The sequence below is a fragment of the Mesocricetus auratus genome, unplaced genomic scaffold (genome assembly GCF_017639785.1).
Source record: "Mesocricetus auratus isolate SY011 unplaced genomic scaffold, BCM_Maur_2.0 Super-Scaffold_100018, whole genome shotgun sequence".
NCBI lineage: Eukaryota > Metazoa > Chordata > Mammalia > Rodentia > Cricetidae > Mesocricetus > Mesocricetus auratus.
Genome location: NW_024429199.1, coordinates 888258 through 910637, shown reverse-complemented (window position 1 = coordinate 910637; position 22380 = coordinate 888258). Strand labels below are relative to the sequence as shown.

Below are 22380 nucleotides of genomic sequence, written 5' to 3'. Positions count from 1 at the left end.
GAGGATCAGTAATTACAGATCAGTCTCTGCTACATAGTAAGTCTCAGATCAGAGGCCTATACCAAGAAGTTCCTTCCAGTAGTGAAATCGTCACCACACTGATAACAACCCTTTAGCAATGAGAAGAAAATATATTTTTGGTAGCATATTACTTAATGTTGTGGTTAGGATTATAAATTCAAATAAGTAAATGGATCTGGTAATGTGGCTCGGAAGGAGAGCACTAGACTAGCATTCGTGGCATGAGGCCTGGATTCACACTCTTGCTTAAAGTGACCCTAGTAATTTGCAACCTGGTTGTGCATCACTCAGTTTTCTCAAAATGCAGGGGATACTAATATCTTTAAAATGCAACAAAAGATTAGGTGAGCCAAAATAATGAAATGCAGTCAGGCCAGAGAATTTTCAATCCTGGAGAGGGGAGCAAGCCACGTCTCACTCCATTCTCACAGCCTCCTTGTGCAGAAGGCAAAGCTGTGGCTGCCTGTGTTTTTTAACAGGAGAAACCCTGACACGTTGGCCAGAGAGCGTCCCAGCTCTGCGGGGGTCTACAGCGCAGACATCGCCCAGCAGGAGGGGCGGGCTTCCCCGCGAGCCTGCGCCACGGCCCCACGACCTCACTGCAGGCGCCGACTCACGGCACAGATATTTATTTACATAAGCTTTGCTCTGCGCTGGCCCGGGGGGAACGCTCTGGGACCCCGAATCCTCCGAGACCCAGGGCCAGAGAGGAAGCCGGGCTGCCTAACCCAGCCCCGCAGGGAGGACACCGAAGCGCAAGGACAGAGGCAACCAACCTTCCCATCACCTTCCGGTCTCCGCCAAAGCCCCGCCCCTTGAGGGCGGTCTCACCTGTGCCGTAAAGTAAGGCGCACGCTTTGCCGCTCATCAGCCCGCCCCTATCTTTACGGCAGGCCGCATTCCATGCCTCCAACATGGCGTCCCCCATGTAGGCTGTGGCTGTGGTATTGCCACAGGTGGCCAGTGTAGCTTCTGAGCTGCGGCTGCGGTCCCGCCAGCTTTTGGGTTGCAGAAGCAGCAAACTTTGTTCCCGGTTACGGCTCCAGAAAGCCACATTTCTCCGAGGGTCTGGAGTCGCCGTTAACTTTTAGATTCTGAAAGTTCCTCTTCAGCCCTTGCTTGTTGCCTGTGCCATCATCCCTGGACACCTTCCCCAGGTCCCTGACCCTCTCGGACTCAAACTATGAGCCTTCGGCAGCTGCTCTTGCGCTTGTCCGGGTACCTCGGGGCCTCTGGTCCCCCACATCGCCAGTGGTGGTGCGCCAGATCCCTCGACAGCATCTCCTCCGTGGGCTCCTGGCGTGGTCGGTCCTCCAGGACTCCAGCCCACTGGAACCAGGTGGTGTCCGAGGCCGAAAAGATCGTGGGTTATCCCGCTTCCTTCATGAGCCTCCGCTGCCTGCTGAGTGACGAGCTCAGCAACATCGCTATGCAGGTGCGGAAGCTGGTGGGGACTCAGCACCCGCTGCTCTCCACTGCCAGGTGAGCGACCCACCGACCCGCCCGTGCCCACTCGTCCTTACTGTTGTATTGTTGTCAGGACACTCACGCCAGCTCAGGGCCTGGCTGGTTCTTTTGTCACCCGTCCCCACGCGTCTTTTCTTCTTTTTCCCCTGGTCAGAACACTCATGCGAGCTCTGGGCCTGGCCGGTTCTTTTATCCCTTCTCTCTTTAACCTTTTTATACATTCTTTGGTGTCTCTTTACCATTATTCTGTTTGGCTCAGCTCAGTGGATAAATGGTTTGACCTAAGAGAAAAACTTGGATGTTTTTTCACACTTTCGCTTAACGATCAGAGGTGCAGATGGAGCAGTGACTTGTGGAGATATCAACCAGAGACGTATATTTATTTAGTCACATTCAAGAAGTCGTATTTTAAAAGTGCGATAGACTAATTTTCATTTCCCCACTATTAAAGTGTTCCCCTACAGAAAGATTAAGACGGGAGAGACAGACAGACAAAATAGACAGCTGTGAACAAATCTCCAGGTATAGGACTATCCAGGTAGAAGTCATTATCGTCTTGTGGCTTGTACTACTTAATGTTGGACCAGCATTTAACCTGCTGTTAGGGTTTATTAAAAAGAAAACTTTATAATTTAAAAAACAACTTACACCTTGTGATTTGTAATTTCTTTCAAATGTGAAGAAAAGTTGCTGCGTGGGGAGATGTCTTTGCCAATACAGTGCAGCTTGTGCCAGCACAGCGACCTGAATTTGATTCCCAGCAACCATGTAAAGAGGCTGGAGGGCTGTCATCTCAGCACTGAGGATGTGGAGACTGGAGGACTCCTATGGCTGGCTGGCCCGTTAGTCTAGCTAAGCCAGTAAATTCTGGGCTAAACAAGAGCCCTTGTCACTAACTCAGTAGTGGAAAAGGAAATGATACAGTTGAACACAAAGATGGCAGGTAAGCTTATGATTGTTCAATCGTAAGAGAAATGCAGATTTATCTCACTGGGAGATGCTGTTACATGCTTATCAGAAGGAATGAAATTAGCACTGACAATACAACATCCTGCTGAAGAAACAGAAAAAAACAGATTTTGCATGCATTGCTTATAGGAATGTAAATTGGTATGGCCAATCTGGAAAATGGCAGTTTCTTATAAGATTAAATATATATCTCAGTGATCCAACTCTTAAACATTTATCCCAAAGAAATAAACGTGTTTATATCAGAACTTATACAAGGATGTTTATAATGTTGAAAGTTGGCTATAATTTTGCCAAAGTCTTGTCAGCAAAATGTTGATAATTAAGAAGTTACTATCAACATGGGTATTTGGAACATTCCCTATGTGAACAACACAAATGTCATTCATTGATGAATAATTTATCAATATACATAACCATAATTTGGTGGAGCTGAATAGATGTCTCAGTCACTAAATTACCTGCAGTACAAGCATGGGCATCTGAGTTTAGATTCCAAGTGCCCATAAAAAAGCTGGGCACCAAGAGTTGTACAAGTGGATTCTTTAATCCAAGTGTTGGGATACAGTATGGAAACAGGCTGACCCTTTGAGTCCATTGACCTGCCAGCCTATATAATTAATGATCTTAGCAAGACACTAATTGTGTTCAATGAGAGACTGTGTCTCAAAATATAAGAGGAGGGGCAAGATCAGGGGAGATACCCAGTGTCCACCTCTTGCTTCCACATGTATACATATCTATTTGAACATATATGTGCTCTCCCAAACACAAACACTACTTGACAAGAAAAAAGGAATATTGATATCAGTGCATACAACTTGGATGAATCCCAAAGGAATTATTTGAAGTGAGAAAGTTAAATTTTATTCTTTAAAACTGGGAGTTACTTCTAAATATATTTCCAGAAGAAGTTAAAAAGTTTCTAGTATTTATATATTTATGTTTATAGCATTATTTAAATAGCCAGAAGGTAGAAATAGCTCATGTATTCATAGTTGTGAATGAATCAATGAATTTGTATACATAAAATGGAATATTAATCAACCTTAAAAAACTGGCATATGTTACAATAGAGATGAACATTGAAAATATATGCTTCGTGAAATTAACAACTCATAAAAACAAAATGTGTGATCTACTTACACAAGGATTCCAAGTGGTCAATCTCAGAGGAAGGGTAGAAGATGAGGAGCAGTTATGCTAGCACTACTGAACTATTCACACTCCAGTGAGGTCAGGTAGTACATTTCATCAATGTGTATTTGATGTTTTTGAAGACAGGGTCTCACACTGGAACCCTGGCTGGCCCAGAACTATAAGTGATCCATCCACTTGCCTCTGCTTCTTGAGTGTTGGGATTAAAGCCACCCCACCCAGCTTCCTAACACCAGTTTTTTAAGAACTCAGTTCCACAAGTTTATATTATGTATAATTCCATTTATACAATGTGTTTTTATATTATTGTTATTATTGTCAATTTGACACAAGCTGGAGTTGTCCTATAAAGGCTGGCTTGTAGGCAGGACTTTGACATATTTTTTTGATTAATGATAGATGTGGGAGGGCCCAGCCCACTGGGGTGGTACTTCACCCTGGGCAGGTAGTTCTAGGTTGTGTAAGAAAGAAGGTTGAGCAAGCCATTGGGAACCCACCAATGAACAGTAGCCTTTCATGGTCTCTGCTTCAGGCTTCTGCCATGACTTCCTTCAGTGGACCATGACTTGGATATATAAGCCAAAGAAATCATTTACATAGTAAGTTGCCTTTTGTCAGTGTTTTATCACAGCAAAGAAGCCAAACTAAGACAGACAACATTTAGATCATTTTGAAAAATGCCAAAACCGTAGAGATGGAGAACCGATGAGAGACTTCTAGTTAGATGGCATTGTGAGGATCAGGGAGGAATGAAAACTGTGAAGAGCTGTATCATACTGATGACCAGCTTGGAGTCTTGTGGTGGTGGTTATGAGTCTAGACAAGAGATGAAGCTGCACAAACGGAACCAAGATTGTGAAGCTGCTGAAAATAAAAACAATAAAGTTGATTTGGGGTAGGATTTCAGTATTATGCTACAAATTAAATTTTGTCACTATTGAGTGAAGTTAGGTCCAAGGTACAGAGACCTCTCCTATTTTCACAACTTGTTTTCTGTAGTTATTTCAGTATTTTAAAAAAACAAACAACTGAGATACATCACTTCAAATCAAGGCATAGTGGGGATGGGAAGGGACTAGGAGGGAGTAGAAGACAAAGGGAGACTGTAGACTTGTGTCTCTAATTTCAGCTCTGTAGGTACACAGCACGTGACCCCAGGCAGCTCATTTCATCTTTGTGGCTTTCAGTTACTAAACAGTGAAGTAAGGGGTTTTCCAAGGTGATTTCCAGTGGTATTGCCAGCTCTGAACTGTCTGAAAACTACTGTTGGACCTGGATTTGGCTTATAAGAAAGTCCTTCTCAGTGAAAAAAAAAAATGAATGCAGTGGTGCAATGAGTATGGTTCTTTTCTCACAATTTCATAATCTTAAAAGCTCAGAAAACAGAACATACTTTTCAGACTCATAGCCTGACCTTAGTGGATATGGTACTTTATAGCTTTTATTCATCCCCGTGAGTGTGGATACTCATTCTGTTGCAGAAATATTAATGTTTGATTACAGGTCTGCTTGCTTCTTGCTGGAGTATAGAGTTAAAGCACCTTCCTAAAGTCAAAAAAGAGTTACATTCTGAAAGATATTTGTTTCGGGGTTGTGTCAGTTTGAATATGGCTACATAGTGAGACTGACTCAAAGAACAAACTAGAAGAAAAAGGAGGAAGGAAGCAAGCAAGCCAGCCAGCTAGGTAGCAGAGAGTTGGCTTATAAGCAAGACAGTAAGCAGCATTCCTCCATGGGCTCTGCTTCAGTTCCTGCTAAAAATCCGTCAGTGGTTAACTGTTACCTGGAAGCATGAAAGGGAATTAACTGTATTATTCCCAAGTTGGTTCTGGTCATGGTGTTTATCACAGTGAAAAGAAAAAGCAAACTAGAGCAGCTGTCAACTAGCGATAGCTTGAATGCTTCTGAGATCTAATGGACAGCGCTTGGTTATTTAAAAGATGACAAAGATGCCTCTTGATGTGGCTTTATTTTCTTGGATTCTGGACTGACTGAGCTTTTAGGATTAAACATTTGTTTAAATACTTGCCTTTTTGCTTTTGCCTTGAGAATGCTCTGCTCTCTATTAGATTCAGATAGGTGGGATTCATTAATAATGCTGTTATAGGAAATAAAGAATAGCTTTAGTCTCTTTCTTAGGAGGCATCAAGTCTTTAGAAGAGACGTCTTGTTCCACTCCACTTTAGTTACTTGGCTATCTAGAGAACCCATTAAGTTTTTTTCTCTGTTTGTTTTGTCTTGTTTCTTTTTGTTTGTTTTATGGCCAAATTCTTTAGTGTTCTTTCAATTTGTTATTAGAAATTTAATTTTAGTCTTCCATGCTTATGAAAGACTCTTTCTAGATTCTGTTCTGTAATTACTGACTAAAAACCTTTATTACTTACAAAGAACTTTTTCTTGGATGACTAGGAGAAAATTATAAATTTTAATTCATTCCACAAATATTTGAGGTACTCTGGGCATGGGGCGTACAAACATGAATAAGACACAGTTGTTGCCCTCCAGGAATTCATGAGAGAGAGTGCAGTGAGTAGGAGCTCCAGACTCAGCCTGGCTTTGCATTCTAGCCCTGCCCCTAGCTATGTGATTGTAGGTATTTACTTCAGCTCCTTGTGCCCTATCCTGGATAAGAGTGATACTTCAGTCAGTGTTTTATGAGAGTATGAGTTACTGTAGATCAAGTATTCGAACAGTGCCTGGCACATAGCAGATCTCCAAATGGTAACAGCTGTCATTACTATTAGAAATCTGTTTTAGTCAGAACACAAACCCAGCTTCAGAATGTAGCATGTATGACCAGTGTGTTGTACAGACAAGGAGAAAAAGATGTCTTTCTGGTGAAATTCAAGATTTCTAAAAGTGAAGTGGCCTGAAAATTGACTTGCATTGGGCAAGAAGGAAATGATTAAAGCAGGAAAATATAGACACAAGAATTGCTTGGCGAATCTAGGAAAATTTGTAGTTGAATAGCTTGGAATAGGATGAAGCAAAAGAAGAGGCCTGTAGACTTGCTTCTCTACTGTAAATAACCAGAAAACTGGGCAGCGCAACTATATTTCATTTCATCGCTAATGACTCTTGTTTGTAGCATCTCTTTTTTTTAAGATGGGCATTGTATTTTTAATTACCCATTGAATGCAGATATATGTGCCTTTTTATAATTTAGTTTTCAATTTTGTAGCATCTCTTAGTTAGGTTTCTGTTGCTGTAATAAAACAGTATAACCAAAAGCAACTTGAGGAGGAAAGTGTTTATGTCAGTTTACAGGTTACAGACCATCATGAAGGGAAGTCAGGGCAGGAACTAGAGGCAGGAACCTAAAGCAGAAGCCATGGAGCAGTGCTGCTTACTGGCTTGCTCAGCCTGCTTGCTTGCTTGGTTTTTCCTTTTTATTTCTTTGAGATAGGGTATCAGTGTGTGGTGATATATTATTTATGATTTATTAAAGCTTGCCTGAGGATTCAGAAAGCAAAGTCAGCCATAAGCCACAGAAGCCAAGCACACACCTTTAATCCCAGCAGCCAGAAGCTAGGAGGTGGTGTTATACACCTTTAATCCTAGGACTCAGGATTAAGAGGTAGATGGATCTCTGTGAATCTGAGACCACACAAATCTACACAAGTTTGATCCAGTCCTAAAGAGGAGCAGCTCACACAAAGATGGTCTTAGCACCTGGGAACCACATGCCTTTAATCCCAGCATTAGGGAGGCATATAATACAGGGGCAAAGTCAATATTGGGCATTCGTTCTCCAGCCATGCTGAGGAGAGGCAGCAGGATCAGCCCATTCAGCCTGATGTAGTGATAATAAGAGCTAGTGGCTGGCTACTTTGCTTTTTTCTGTTCTTTAGCTTGAAGTTTGAACCCCAATATCTGACTCTGGGTTTCTTATTTTTCTTGTTTCATCAGTGTGTAGTTAGCTTTGAACTCAGCGATCTGCCTGACTTTGCCTCCCAAGGATTAAAGGTTGAGCCACCACATCAGGCTTAGCCTCCTCTTAGGACCACCTGCAGAGGAGTGACACTGTTCACAGAGGTTCTGGGCTCTCCAACATAAGTATTAATCAAGAAAATACTCTACATACTTGCCTACAGGGAATATGATGAAAGCATTTTATCAGTTGAGTCTGAGAAGACAGACTGACAGAAAACCATCACAGATATAAAGCAGTTTGTTTACTGATACGCAGTCATGAACACTGAGACTATCTCTGGTTTTTGGCTACTGTTAGTGAAACATCTATAAACTAAATAAGTTGATTTAAGAGATAAGGGAAAAGTTGAGGCCAGATTTTGAGGTGATCTTTATATTGTATTAAGAAGATATAATCTTAGCTGGATGGGTGGGGTGCCTCAACACTTGGAATGCAGAGGCAGGCAGATCTCTGTGGCTGGAGGTTTATCTTCCTGCCCACCAGTTTCCAAATATATACTCAGAGGCTTAATATTATTTACAATTGTTTGGTCAATGGCTCAGGCTTATTACTGGCTAGCTTTCTATTATTAATTAACCTATTTTTAATAATTTGTGGCTGTGGCTTACTAATAATGTTCTAGCATCTTGTCCCTTTGGCTGCTACATGGCATCTCCCTGACTCTACCTTCTTTATTTCTGAATTTCCCTCCTAGTTATATTCTGCTTGGCCATTGGATGAGTTCGCTTTATTTATCAACCAATAAAACCAACACATATTCACAACATACAGAAGGACATCCCATGTCAGATCTCTGTGAGTTCAAGGCCAGCCTGGTCTACAAAGTGAGTTCCAGGACAGCCGGGGCTGTTATACAGAGAAACCTTGTTTCAAAAACCCAAAAATAAATAAATAAAAAGAAGATATAATCTTATCCCATTGTCAGTAAGAGATATATGACCAGATAAGCCCCTTTAAAAGCTGACTTTAGCAGTTGTAGAGATCATAAATTGTAGAAAAGGTAAGCTGGGTGCAGGGAGACCTGGAAGAAGACTGCTATAGTTCTATCAGTTTCTTTAGCTGTGTCCCCTAATAGCCAGGTTCTGTGCTTATCATAGAAAATACAAAATCTACAGACATGAAGTCAGTCACATTGGCCTACTTCTTAGCAAGATTTTTAGTTAAATAAAAGAGACATAAAACCATAGGTGCAATAAAATATCAAATATATGTTATGATTGAAAAGTTTAAGAATTAATTGATGACATAAGAAAGAAGAGTGGTTCTAGTATCAGAGCTAATGAATTGAAAAGTCTCAGGTAGATTCCTGAGTATTTGGTATGTTCTTGGGGAACCTAAGGATGAGGGTGAAATATGAATTTAAGTAGCAGTTGTGGAAATGAAGAGGAAAGAATGGGTTCAAAGTACTTTTATGAGGTGGGCCTAACAGAACTTGATTGTAGAGAACAAATCTGAAGTAAGTGGAGTAGCTGTTTCTTGACGTAGTAGGGGCTGTTTGCAGGGGCAGTGTTTGGAGAGCACGTGGAGAAATTTGTGTACTTACTGAAGTGTTTGTGGCATGAAGAGGTGTCTAAAATGCAATCAGAAGTGGTTCAGGTACTGCTAAGGAAATTGGACACCAGAGACAGAGTTGGAAGTGCTCAGCCCAGGTAAGATCGGAAGCACAGGGTTTCCGGTCTCAAAGATAGTACGTAGGATTGTGTCAACATGTTTTAGTTACAAGCAAAACTGACTTGGGATAACTTGACAAGTAGGAGCTAATTGGGTCTTGGAACCTCTGAAGGTTTCAACCACCTTGGAAGTGGTAGGGAAGCCAGAAGCAGGAATGACCAGTCTCCGGGCAGCACTGGGGCAGAAGCATTGCCTCTGGCTGGATTACTCCTTGGATGGGTCCTCTAGCTTCACAGTCCCACCGGAGGCAGTCTGGCTTTTCTTGCATCTTAAGCCTAATCCAGATGATTTCCCCTGTATGCTAGCAGTGTGTACTGTGATCAACCCTGTGTAAGTCTTGGCCACCCCTTGGTCAGTTGGGTGATAAACTGATATAGTTCACAGAGTAAGAGACAGAAATTTAAAAGATTCCCCCACCTAAATTTATGCAGTTAGTCTTCCATGGCGCCTCTCCAGAAAGGTAACTTACCATCAAGCTTAGGATCTCCGAGTGGTAGCTGATCTTTTAATCATACTGTGACTCCGCTTGAATGTTGTTTAAATTGTGGGTTGAATGTTAGATTGACCAACTAACATTGTGCCCATCTTGGTAGAGAACAGAGTAGGGCAAGGAAATATCAAGAAGGCTTGACACAAAAGTAATGGCTAATGGTTGCCTTTTCAACTTTCTCTTTGTCTTCTCCCTAGAACTTATTCAGGACAGCAGTGCTTTCCAGTTGAGGGACTGTATTTCCTGACCTTCCTTGTTACGAGGAGTGGCCATGTGATTAACCTTTGACAAAATAAAACAAAGGATGAAGGAAAATTGGTGGAAATACTCAAAAGGAGTTGGGGGCTCTCCTGCACCCCAGCCTCTTCTCTCACCCTGCTGCTTTGAATGCTGATGTAACAGGGGCTCTGAAAGTAAGTTTTGAGTGCCCTGTCTTGTGAATCCTGGACTGGATAGTAGGAAGCATCCTTGCAATTTTCACATAGTTCTCTATGACCTCTTCCAGCCTGCTTTTACATGAAAATAGAAATATTTCTTACTGCTTACAGTGCTAATTTGAATTTTAAACAGTAATACTGGATCATAGCTAAATATTCACGGATGAGGACTTGGGTTATAGTTGCAAATGGCCATGACCTCAGCTAGCTAGGATTCTTTGCTTGGGTTGATTCATGAAGGGTTGGATCATTTATGGCCTAGCCCAGTTGTCTGTATGTAAAAATTATAAAACAGCATAAGAGTCACAAACACATCTCTTCTAAAGACAAATTGCTCTTTGTGCTCATTCTGGGTTCCACTGTAACTAGATTGATCAATCAATCTATTTATTTATCATCTATCTATCTACCTATCTACTATCTATCTATCTACCTACCTACCTACCTGTCTGTCTATCTATCTATCTATCTATCTATCTATCTATCTATCTATCTATCTATCTATCTTTCTTGGTAACTGTTGTATCTTTCTATTTAAATTTCCCTTGCTTTTTTTTTTTTTTCTGCCATGAAGAATCAGATAGCAACTTTAGTTTCTAGTTCAGAGCAGCATTATTGAGTCTCTTGGCAGAAACACTCTTTCCCTGGACACAAAACCTTTACAAGTCTTAAACAAAATCTAGAGAAATCATTAGTTGCAGTTGTGAGAACTGCTATGTCCAATGCTAGTTCAACTCACAAACTGCATTCCACAACAGTAGCCCAACTTTCCAACAGGGCAATTTTCTGTGGGAGCCTGGTGCATGTCGTTATGGGCTGTTTTACCATACTGTGAGCCAGTTGCTTCTGGAAGATGGGGAGAATGCCTGTTTAAGAACACAGAAGTCCTTGATTGCCAGCCAATCATGGTTTCATTTATCTGAGGTACTGCTGAGTTGGATGTCATGTGAACACACAAGTCTACAGGTCATTGCAATGGCAGCAGTATGATAAGCAAATCACATATAAACACAACCAGTGTCTCTTCTAAGGAGTTTGACAGATGTCTAACATAGCTATTGTGAGGAGTCCCTATACTCTTCTCCTTCTGAATAAGTGGCTCATCTGGAGGACTTTATGTTTTGGGGGTACTTAGCAGAGATGCCACCAAGTTAGACTTGGTGGAAAGACATCCCTATTAGTGAGGACATGTTTAGCCTTCCAGCCATCAGAACTGCCACTTAATGAAGTACTGAATTGACCAGGCATTGAGAATAGCCATTCTTTCTTTTCTAGAGAGGTAGTTTTATGGTCACATGGAACACGTATTTTCAGGTGATGTCGCATTCCATAGATTTACCCAAATTGTTCTCCTCAAAACCACCTTGTCACCAACTGTCCAGACTGCCCCATCTCAGTTCTTCTCATTCAACCCCAGTCTGCTAGACATGTCCAAAATTGCAATGTAAATCCTAACCCCAGACTACCTAAGAAATATAACGAATAAGGGTATGCACACCTCTGTCTTCTCCATAGGGAAGATTTATCCTCTCACCTAATTGTCAGGATCCTCCTGAATAGAGTCATGTTGAAACCATGTACTTCTGCTAATTGTAACCCAGTATTTAGGCATTTCTGTAAGCAGGGAGCCTTTTATCCCTCTCAAACTTGGTGGTCATAGGGAACTCATGAAGCTGTAGGAACAGAGTGAGAGCAAGATGGACATAGCAGAGGACACTCATGAGATATTTTGCCAGTGATCTGATTTACAGCTCAGTTGGACCTTGAGAATCCATTTGGGCCTGCTAGAATTTCGAATTAAATGCATCTAATAATAACTAATGATGAGCAGCTTGACGGCATGGTCACTTAATGTTCTAGTCAGTTTTCACTGGAGTTCAGTAGCAAGCCAAGAGCAGTGTCTCAAAAGGAAATAGTTACTTTAGCTGCTTGCTAAATGCCTGTTGGCTTGCTCTAAAACCTTGGGGGTTAAGCTGTTTTCATGGAGGATTCTTCACAGGCTCATACAACATCACTTTATGTGAAGCATTTTAAATATTGTCTGTCCAACAAGAAAGTGGGAAAGGAGGCTTGTCCATACACAGGGTGCTCCACCCAGAACCCATCAGTGCACTTGTCTTTTGACAGTTCAGTCTTGAACTAAACTCCTGGAACCCAGTTGCAGAGAGGGAGGAGTGATGAGCAAAGGGGTCAAGACTATGATGGTGAAACCCACAGAGACAGCTGACCTGAACAAGGGGGAGCCCTTGGACCCCACACTGGTGACTGAGAGGCCAGTATGGGACTGATCTAGATCCCCTGAATGTGGGTGTCAGTGAGTAGGCCTCAGCAATCTTATGGGGCCTTGGATTGTAGACCAATATTTAGCCCTGGCGTACAAATGGACTTTGGGAACCCATTCCACATGGAGGGATACTTTCTCAGCCTGGAGACATGGGGGAGAGCCTAGGTCCTGCTGGGGATAATATTACAGACTTTGAAGATTCCCCATGGAGGGTCTCACCTTTCCTGGGGAGTGGAGGGGGAATGAGGTGGGGGGTTGGGGGGTTGGTAGGGGCAGGAGTGGAGGGGAGGGCGAGAGAGCTGGGATTGATATGTCAAGCAAGCTTGTTTCTAATTTAAATAAAATGGAAAAAATTCTAATACAGTGGAATACAGTGGCAATAAGGAAAGAGATCAGCATCTGCTTTGTGTGTCTTGATACCATGGCCCTCACCTCTGACCTGGAGGGCCACTATAGGGTTTCTGACAGTGTATCGGACTGTCTGAAATTTAGGATAACTGTATGGGCTTTCATGCTGATTACTGTGAAAGGAGACTGCTCAGAACACGCCCCTCCATCCTACTTCATGTACACATCCCTTACCAAGCCAACTAATGGACCTGCACGGTTACCGGTTTTAAAAGAGTGTTTTTATTTAATCTTTGACCATTTCATACATGTATACAATGTATCTTGGTCATATCCTCCCCCTGCTTCTCCCTCCCAATTTTCCCCATCTATTTATGTATATGTGTGGGTATGCACAGGCCACCATGTGTAGAGTTTAGAGGACTCTTAACTTATGGGAATCTGTTTTCTTCTTCCACCATGTGGGTTCCAGGGATTGAACTCAGGTTGCTAGACTTGGTGGTAAGTTCCTATACCCACTGAGCCGTTTAGCTGGCCCTGTGCTAATAACTTTCAAAAGAAGATACTTATTTTTATTTTATGTCTATGAGTGTCTTATATGCATGTATGTGTGTACATGTGTATGCTGGTGCTCATGCAGACCAGAAAAGGGTGTTTGATCTGGAACTGGAGTTACAGTTGTGAGCTACTGTGTGGGTGCTGATCACCAAACTTGGGTCCTTTGTAATATAACTAAATGCTCTTAATTACTGAGCCATCTCTACAGTCCCATGTAATAACTTTTCAGAGCTGGTGGATTATTGATGGAATTTCTGCAGGAAAATGAACCATGAAGAGGCGAAAACTTACTTGGTTCAAATTGACTTTGTTAACCTGAATCAAACCTCTAGAGACTCTAATGCCAGATGGTTTTTGCCAGCATATTTAAAGCCAGTATAATTTGGGAGAAAGTTTCCTGGTGTAATGCAGTTCCCCAGTGCATAAGGAAGCATAATTATACTGAAACTCAGCTCAGGGTACTTGCCATTTCTTCTAAGAAGATGGGTTCTGGAGATAGAATACCTGTACTAACTTAAGGGCCTTGTCTCAGTCATATGGATAGCTTAGTGGTCATTTGAGTTATTAGCCACTTCTAGTCCTGATTGTAGGAGCCTGGCCCAAAAGACAACACAGGCTATTAGTCACCTATAATTCCCAGGTTTCTGGATGGAAGAACAGGTTTTATGTCCATTCCTTTCAGAGGACAATCCTGTGTGCTTACCATTCCTGGTTTCTCTGGAGATCTGTAGGTACAAGGATCTTCGTGCTGTGTTCCCAACAGATTGTTATTTTCTTTTGTTTTGTTTTTTTACTAGGTTATGATTCATTTGGGGAAAGCACATTCCAAAATATACAGCCTCTCCTCTATTCATGGAACTTCTTCGGGGGTCTTGGGTTCGGGTGAGAGTTTTTGATTCTCTCATATCTCAGATAAGTTCATTGGATCTGGAGTTGCTTTAGTTATTTAAATCAAAACCAATCTTAGTAGGCTGCCTGTTGCTTGAAGTACTATAATTCTTACTTTAATCCTTTTTTAGATTCTGACAAATTTGAATTCAGCCATTTTTCTTATCTTGATCATTACTACTGTATTAACAGTTTGTCTCCATTATTACTGTGGTGCATGATTGTTCCTTATTGTTCCATAGGATCCAGAATCCTCTTCAACAGCACCTTTGGAGAGATGTGGCTTAGTTAGTGGAGTTCTTGTCTGGCATGGGCAAAGCCCTGGGCGTCGTTAGGGTTCATACCAGTACCACATGTTGCCGGAGATTGGTGATGGCACTCCTGGTAATCCCAGTGCTCAGGAGGTGGAGGCAGGAGGATTAGAAGTTCAAGATTATCCTGAGCTATACTAGTGTGTCAAAGACTAGTGTGTACCATGTGGGACCTATCTCAAAGCAAACATGGAAAAACAGAACATCTTAGCAGCTCCTTTGTCCCAGCAAATACTTGTCTGTGCTTGTGCTTTAAGGAAAGGGTCAGTTAATGTTCTTCTAAAAACAGCTCCTAGAGGAGCTTTCAGAAGTGGGTCCTGGGCGTTAGCCCTTCAAAGGCTAACACTTGATGCAGGCTCTAGAAAGTAAGAGTGTCCTTTGGTGGTGCAGCTGGATTTGCTTCCTCTGTGACTCACCCAGATTTTCACAGACTTTCTGCTTTTTTCTGTTTTTGTGTACTGAAACTTCATTTTAACAAACACTTAAAAATAGCTTTAAACATTACTATTGTTCCAGAATCTCTTTGTAATGTTATTTCATTGACTTCAAAGATTTTTTTTAAGCAAATGGAATGAGGTTTATTTCCAGCATTGTGAGTATTAGAGATAGGTCTGATGAATATTATGTAATACTCATTAATGTTTTGAGTTTACCAAACATTGGAACCTCCATTTGTAGCACCTGTAAGAGTGGAACACTTCTCAAGGATTCAGGCAAGGGCCTGAGGATTGAAAAGAATGACAGTGGCGCTCATTCTTGCAAGGAGAATGGCATTTATTGTAACAAGAGTGGAGCATTATATACCAGTCACTAGGCACAGTGGAAAACTACCAACATCAGAAGCTCACATTCCCAAGGTCCTGCGGCAATAAGGGTGGGAGCATAACAGGAACTTGAATTCATACAATAAGGACGGGTAGAAAACAGGAACTTGCAGCCGGGTGTTGGTGGTGCACGCCTTTAATCCCAGCACTCGGGAGGCAGAGGCAGGCGGATCTCTGAGTTCGAGACCAGCCTGGACTACCAAGTGAGTTCCAGGACAGCCTCCAAAGCCACAGAGAAACCCTGTCTCGAAAAACCAAAAAAAAAAAAAAAAAAAAAAAGAAGAAGAGGAAAACAGGAACTTGCATACAGGCCTAATTGGAAGGAGGGGAACAGTCATGCTAACTCTTAGTCACAAGTTGGTCAGCAGTCCCTATGGGGGAAGGGTACAACAATTTCTGTCAGATTGTTAAATGTCACCAAATCAAAGTTACTCTTGGAATGAAAGCGCCATTTTGAATTTTCTGCTTTGTTGACTTTCTTCTCTAACTTCAGTCCTTTTCGTACTCCATTCATTTCCTCATCTTTCCTAGGCTCTCTCCCCATTATTAGTTAAGTCATGATTCAAGATGGCAGGGTAAGGACTGCTGCATTCCTAGGTTCCCCATCATTACTTGAGGATGGAGGAGAGGTAGGGTAGAATCAGATCTTCTCTAGTAAGCTGCTTTGTGTCTAGATGATGTCTGTGATGGTTAATATTAATTGTCCACCTGACAAAATCTAGAGTTATCTAAAAGATAAGCCTCTGGTCAGGTCTGTGAGGGATTATTTAGAGTGGGCTAGCCTCTGGTCAGACCTATGAGGGATTATTTAGAGTAGGGTAGCCTCTGGGCACTTCTGTGAGGGATTATTTAGAGTGGATTAGCTTCTGGGCACTCTTGTGAGGGATTATTTAGAGTAGGGTAGCCTCTGGGCATTCCTGTGAGGGATTATTTAGAGTGGGTTAACCTGTGGTAAGGCCTATGAAGGATTACTTTAAGTTAAATAAAGTCAGAAGACTCACTCTAAATATGGGCAGCACCATTTCTGTGGGCTGAGGTTCTGAAGTAAATAGGCAGGAGAAAGTGAACTGAGAGGTATATCCATCTCTCTACTTCCTGACTGTAGGTGTCATGTGACCAGCTACCTCAAGCTCTTCCCCGGTTTCCCTACCATGCTGGATGTGACCTTGAACTATGAGCAAAAGTAAACTATTTGTTCTGTCCTTAAGTTGCTTTTGTCAGGTACTGTATCCCAGTAGTAAGGTAGTAAGGCAATGTCTCAGTTAGAAACCTAGGAAATGTGACAGAGGGCTTACACACGAACCAATGAGTTTATTGGGATATACAGGAATATGGGTGAAAGGTTACTTACAGGAGCAGAAATGACTCAGACAGCTGGATCCCCAAAGCCACCACAACATGGGCAATGGCTCTCAAAAGCTGAGATCCTGTAGCAAACTGTACAGCCCAAAGGCAGCTCAACAAGGCAGACAGCCCTTTCCAGGCTAATCTGAGAGTCTCCCAGCAGCCCTTTTTACTCACACATGCTTGGAGAGGAGGGCAGCTAGTGCATCTGTGAGCTTTGGGGACTTCTGGAACTATCACTGAGTTTACCTGTGAGTTTTAAGGAGCCATCCTATAAGGATGGAAGTTTTACCAGTCTCAATGAGATTTCTCCCGAGATGGACTGGGAGGAAACTGCTGTGTAACACACCCCATTGCAGTGCTCCATTTCGGGGTCATTTTTTGCAACAGTGAATTCCAGGCGATTCTTCAATAAGTTGCTGGTCATCTGTATGGTGATACAACCAGTGGCCATTGAGTGGACAGTCTTACAGCTCTTCATTTGTGCCTTGATATCGTCTGATATGGTGCTGATTCCTAAAGATGTCCTGAAGTAGTGTGCAGCCTCTGGCGAACCTTGGCCTGGCTGCTGTATCTTTGAAAGGAATGCTGTTTAGTTTTCCAGAACAAATTCTATGGTATATATAGACTGTATTAAAAGCATTTTATGTATTCTTTTTAAATTATTTTTCTCACATATTTTTTAGGGATGACTACATGATAAGAGAGTATTCATGACATGATTTCATGAATCCAAAGTGAGTGTATGGAAGTTGGTAGTCCTAGACCTAGCATTTTAATCTCTCTCTCTCTCTCTCTCTCTCTCTCTCTCTCTCTCTCTCTCTCTCTCTCTCTCTCTCTCTCTCTCTCTCTCTCTCTCTCTCTCTTCTTGTTTCCTTGGAGAAAGGGTTTCTCTGTTGACTAGGCTGGCTTCAAACTCAAAGAGATCCACCTGCCTCTGCCTCTGGAGTGCTGTGATTAAAGGCATGTGCCACCAACGCCCGGCTTAACTTTACAAATGCTTAACAGTATGCCTAGTCAGCCTAGGGAGCACACTGGGATGAAGCTGTTTCATCTTTCACGATTTTACTGTTTAATCAGATGAACCTTTTCTATATACTTGATTGTGAATGTTTCCTAGAATAATGATATCTTTGTTAAATTGTTGAGGTAATATCTTTTGTCCCAAAGAGGATAGCCTTGGACCTTGATTGTTTAATTTCTCCCAAATTATGTTTCTGACTGTGTTTATTACCTTGTGAAATTCCTGGTAGATATTATCTTGCTACCTGTTTGCTTCTTCTGCCCTATTCATTCAGTACTAAGTTGGAAATGCATCCTGATTCTAATTTATACTTGAAATTCTTATTTTAGTCTAACTTAACTATGGCTAATGTATACTGTCTATAAAGCGCACTGCAATTTTGGGGGCAGGCCTGGATAATGTACATAAGAACATGGACTTGTACACTTACCGATCCTTAAATTTTAATGCTGTTATTTCTTACTTGTGTAGGATCTGCACAATTCTTTGGTCCTGCTTCCTCACTTGTAGAAGGGATGCTATTTATTCTGGCCTCAAAGAATTGTAATGAGGATCATATTATAACATATTATAAAAGCTTTGCCTTACCTGTTTAACAAATATCACTGCCATTATTAGCTATTATTTGTGTCTAATGATTTCTTTGTTGTCTCAGGCTAGTTATCATCCTCCAACACCTTCTCTTGAAGGATAGTTAAGAGTCCAAAGGAATTAAAATTATCTGAAAGGTGTGCTGTGAGGTGGAAATAGATCATGACAACAATTGCTAGAAACCATGACAGTTGAAGCTGCATGCTATACTGGGAAGAACATAGCTTGAACCAGGCAGATCTGACTTGGGTTTTGAGAAACTTTTAGAAGCATCAGAAATACTTAGGTTACCTACTGCCTGTTTAGACAAGCTAGTCATTCAGAGCCTCAACTTTCTCAGCAAAATGGGAATAAACCACAATATAGCTCCTTTTCTCCTGCCTAACTAGAGGCTAGGAAATATTTCTGAGAAAATAGCCATCCTTTCTGGAACAAAATAATAGTCCATCAATAAACTTAGAATAAAAAGGGATTTACTAATGAATCAGGAAGCTGTAGAGAGTAAGCATGCTGACTAGAATGTGGTTCGAAATTAGATTTTGGAACTCCCTTAACCCCAGCACCGGCGGACATAATGCACATTAGGTTTTGTAAATTCTAGGCTGGGTTAGTAACAAATAGGGTGTTGCCATGGGAGGTGAGGAGTGATTTCATGGCAGCTTTCTTTGTGAATTTGATATTTTCTTTTCTTGGTTATTAGCTGCTGTTTGCTAAGGAGCCATTGCTGCTACTGGAGCCATGTGGGAACTTAGATTCTCAGTAGTTAGGGGAAGGAGCATTTGTAGTTGAATTAAAATTGAGGTGCCTGTCTCTCTAGGTGGCTGTTAATCTTAGGTTGTACCAATGTCAGTTTAGCGAAGTTTCCTGCAGACAGATGGTTTTCTTTTCTGTGCATGGAGCTCAGTTAGTGTTCTGGAAGGCACAGGTAGGGTTTTGCAGAGCTTTCTTCCTATCTAGCCTTTTCTGCCTCTCCCCACTTTTCACCTTAAGCTGGAGTAGCAAGAAATAGACCTACATTCATACTTAGGAAGCTCTGCTCAGCCACAGGGTTGAACGCAAATGTTCCCACTTTCCTTAAGCAGTCTCTGGTTGCTCTAGGTCAAATTGCTTATCCCCTTCTGTCCTCTCAAAAATTAGCAGCTGTGGCATCAGTGACTTGTACTCCCTTGTGGCCTCAGTCTTTTGTCTCAAGAGATGGCTGTTTCCACTAGCCTAGTAAATGTCCTCCAGATGACCATTTGAACTTTTCCTGGTTTTTGTTTATTTTGTAAGGACCGTGTCTCTGTATACTCCTAGCTGGCCTGGAACTCACTCTGTATACCAGGCTGACCTGGAAATTGTAGAGCTCCACCTGCCTCTGCTGCTAAGTAATGTGACTGAAGGGATGCACCACTACACCCAACTTTTGAGCTACTTCTTCACAGAGACCACAGATTAGACTGGCCAGCCTGGTCCCTGTGTTCCCATCTTTCTGGGAACTTGAGATGTTGAAGCGAGGATGCTGTAGGATCTCCAGGGTGAAATTCTGGATTTCCCTGGATCTTCTGGTAGAAGCTATGATCACCTGTGCTGAAAACATAGGAACAAAAATGTGTGTATTTCTGTGAAGGGAACCCAGGAATGGCTGGGCAGACTTCCTGATATGTGGGCAATGTGGTAATGGTCCCAGTTAAGAAAGGCAAGCCAGAGCTAAGAGAAAGGTCCATCCAGCAGTGGTAACTCAATAACAGAAGTCATTCCAAAGAAAAAATGGGTATGTCTTTATTCTGAAGATAATGCAGGGGTCACAGTAAACAATTAAGGCCAGATGAAAAGTTCTGCCACCACAAATCCATTTGCAAAGGATTGCGCAGACTTGTGGCCCAGGACTGTGACCAATGGAGGTAGCATTGCATGATTCTTCAGTGTATTTGTAAAATATAATATCAATTGCCCCAAAAAAGAGAAAGAGAAGGTGTTCCATGGGCCAGAGAGATGATTCTGTGGTTAAGAGCACTTACTGCTTTTGTAGAGACCCAGGGTTTACTTCCCAGCCTCTTGTAGTGGCCCATAGCCACCTGTAATTCCTGTTCCAGGGGATTCTGCTTGCACATACATATACTCAGGCATACACACATACACATAAAATAAACACTATTGAGAATATGTGTTCCCAAGACCGTGAACTTGAAGTAGGTGGTTTGTATTCCCACGGTCCCACCTATAATCTATGCAGAAAACTGTCACTAAGTGCACACAGAATGAAGTGGGCAGAATAAAACTTTTCCTAACTGGAGGGTCTTACCCCTTTCCTGCCCTTTGCCATAGTCATTACTTTAATTAGATTGTGGTGTTCCATCTTACATACACTTCGTGGATTAAAGATAGGAATCAACACTTCCTGGAAACAAACCAAGAGCAAATGCAATTAAATTCTAGCAGGGTTAATTAAAATTAGGCGGGGGAATTTTGCCTGATTGTAACCCTTGTTAAGACTGGGCTGGTACAAGGTGCAGTTATGTACTTTTATTTTGAAATCTCCCAGGCAGTTGGCATACACCTTGAGGATAGAAGCAAAGGCAAATGTAAAATTCTGTATGAGTCTGTGCAGTGTACCAATGAACACTCTGAATGTTTCAGAAGAATATGATTATAGTCAATGCATTCCATGAAAATATATTAGTGTTAGGACACTGGAGAGTTAGTTATACTTGGAAAACAAATTCTAACCAACAGGTGCACAACTTCCACAAAATATTCAGGATTTGTTATTACAGAATGTATCAGAAACAGCTGTTTCGAAATAATGCTTCATGCCATTCGTTACAATTGTTTCATGTGATTGTGAGTTGTAAAATAGTTTTGATGTATGCTAACCATAATCATATTTTAAAGTAACAATGCAATCGAAATTCTTAAATTTTGGCATCTTACCTGGGTTTTTATAAGTTTGTCTGGAACCTCCCAGTAATACTACAAGAACAGGCTCATTTATGACAAAATGGCAAACATTTCTAATAGGGAGGGTTCTTTTAGTTTTTGTGGGGGCCCCACCATGTTCCTACCCCTTAACCAAACCCTAAACACAACATCTGGAGTTACTTAGACAACTATTCTTAAAAGACTGGGTCCTTAATCAGAAACCTCTTTCTGGCAGTGAAAAAAAATTTGGGTAGATAGGATTCGATTCGTATAATTGACTTTTTAAAATGTCTATATTCATACAGACTTTCTCATCATGCATACACAGGTAGGGTTGACTGGGAACCAAGACTAGTGAAGTTGTTTATGTGCCTCAAGAGCTATATAACCCAGTAGGCCACAGGCATCTTTCCATTGACTTTTCTAGTCATACTCCAGGAAAGCAGCTGCTTTCTTGTTAAGTAATGGTTTTATTTGAAAGACATATGAAAGATATAAATTCATTTAATTCTCTTTTACACAGATAGTATGCATGCCCTTCAAAGTCTTACCTTTATTCCCTTTCTGTTGCTGTGAAGAGACACTATAATCAAGGCAATACTCACAAAGGAATACATTTAATTGGGTCTGACTTACAGTTTAGACATTAGTACATTATTGTCATGGTGGGAAGTATGGAGGTGTGCAGGTAGGCATGGTGTTGGACAAGGAACTGAGAGTTCTGCATCCGGCTCTGCAGGCATCAGGAAGAGAATGCCATACTGGACCTGGCTTGAGCATCTGAGACCTCAAAGCACACCCCCAGTGACATACTTTCTCTAACAAGGCCACATCTCCTAATAGTGTAACTTCCTATGGGATTATGGGGACCATTTTTATTCAAACCACTACAACTCAGCATATTCTTGATGAAACTGATATTGGATCAGAAGGGATCATAATTGTTAGTAATCACTAAAGGAGTTATAGCACATGTCTCAGATGTTCAGGATAAATCACTGTGGGCTAGCTAAATCAATGGCTGATGGAAGGAAAGCATATTAAGCTGCTTGAAGACTGTTAGAGTCAGGTAGATGGACCATGAGTAGCAGTGTCTTCTGTCTTCCCTCTAACTACAAAGCCAAGTGTGGAAGTTAGGAAGGGCATAGTTAGTATTATGC

General features: G+C 41.7%; 1 protein-coding gene and 1 pseudogene across 4 annotated transcripts in view; both read left to right on the top strand.

Annotated features, from left to right (window-relative positions):
* Positions 1-910: 910 nt before the first annotated feature.
* Positions 911-22380, top strand: part of Pdss2 (decaprenyl diphosphate synthase subunit 2) — a 218033-nt gene continuing 196563 nt past the window's right edge. For 2 of the 4 annotated variants that reach the window (XM_040758279.1, XM_040758280.1), the window contains exon 1: positions 911-1503. In XM_040758279.1, the coding sequence (XP_040614213.1) occupies positions 1205-1503 (299 nt within the window). In that variant the 5' untranslated portion in view covers positions 911-1204. The remainder of the gene's footprint in view (positions 1504-22380) is intronic. The other 2 variants (XM_040758277.1, XM_040758278.1) reach the window with 2 other exon arrangements.
* Positions 17706-21002, top strand: LOC121144484 (annotated as a pseudogene).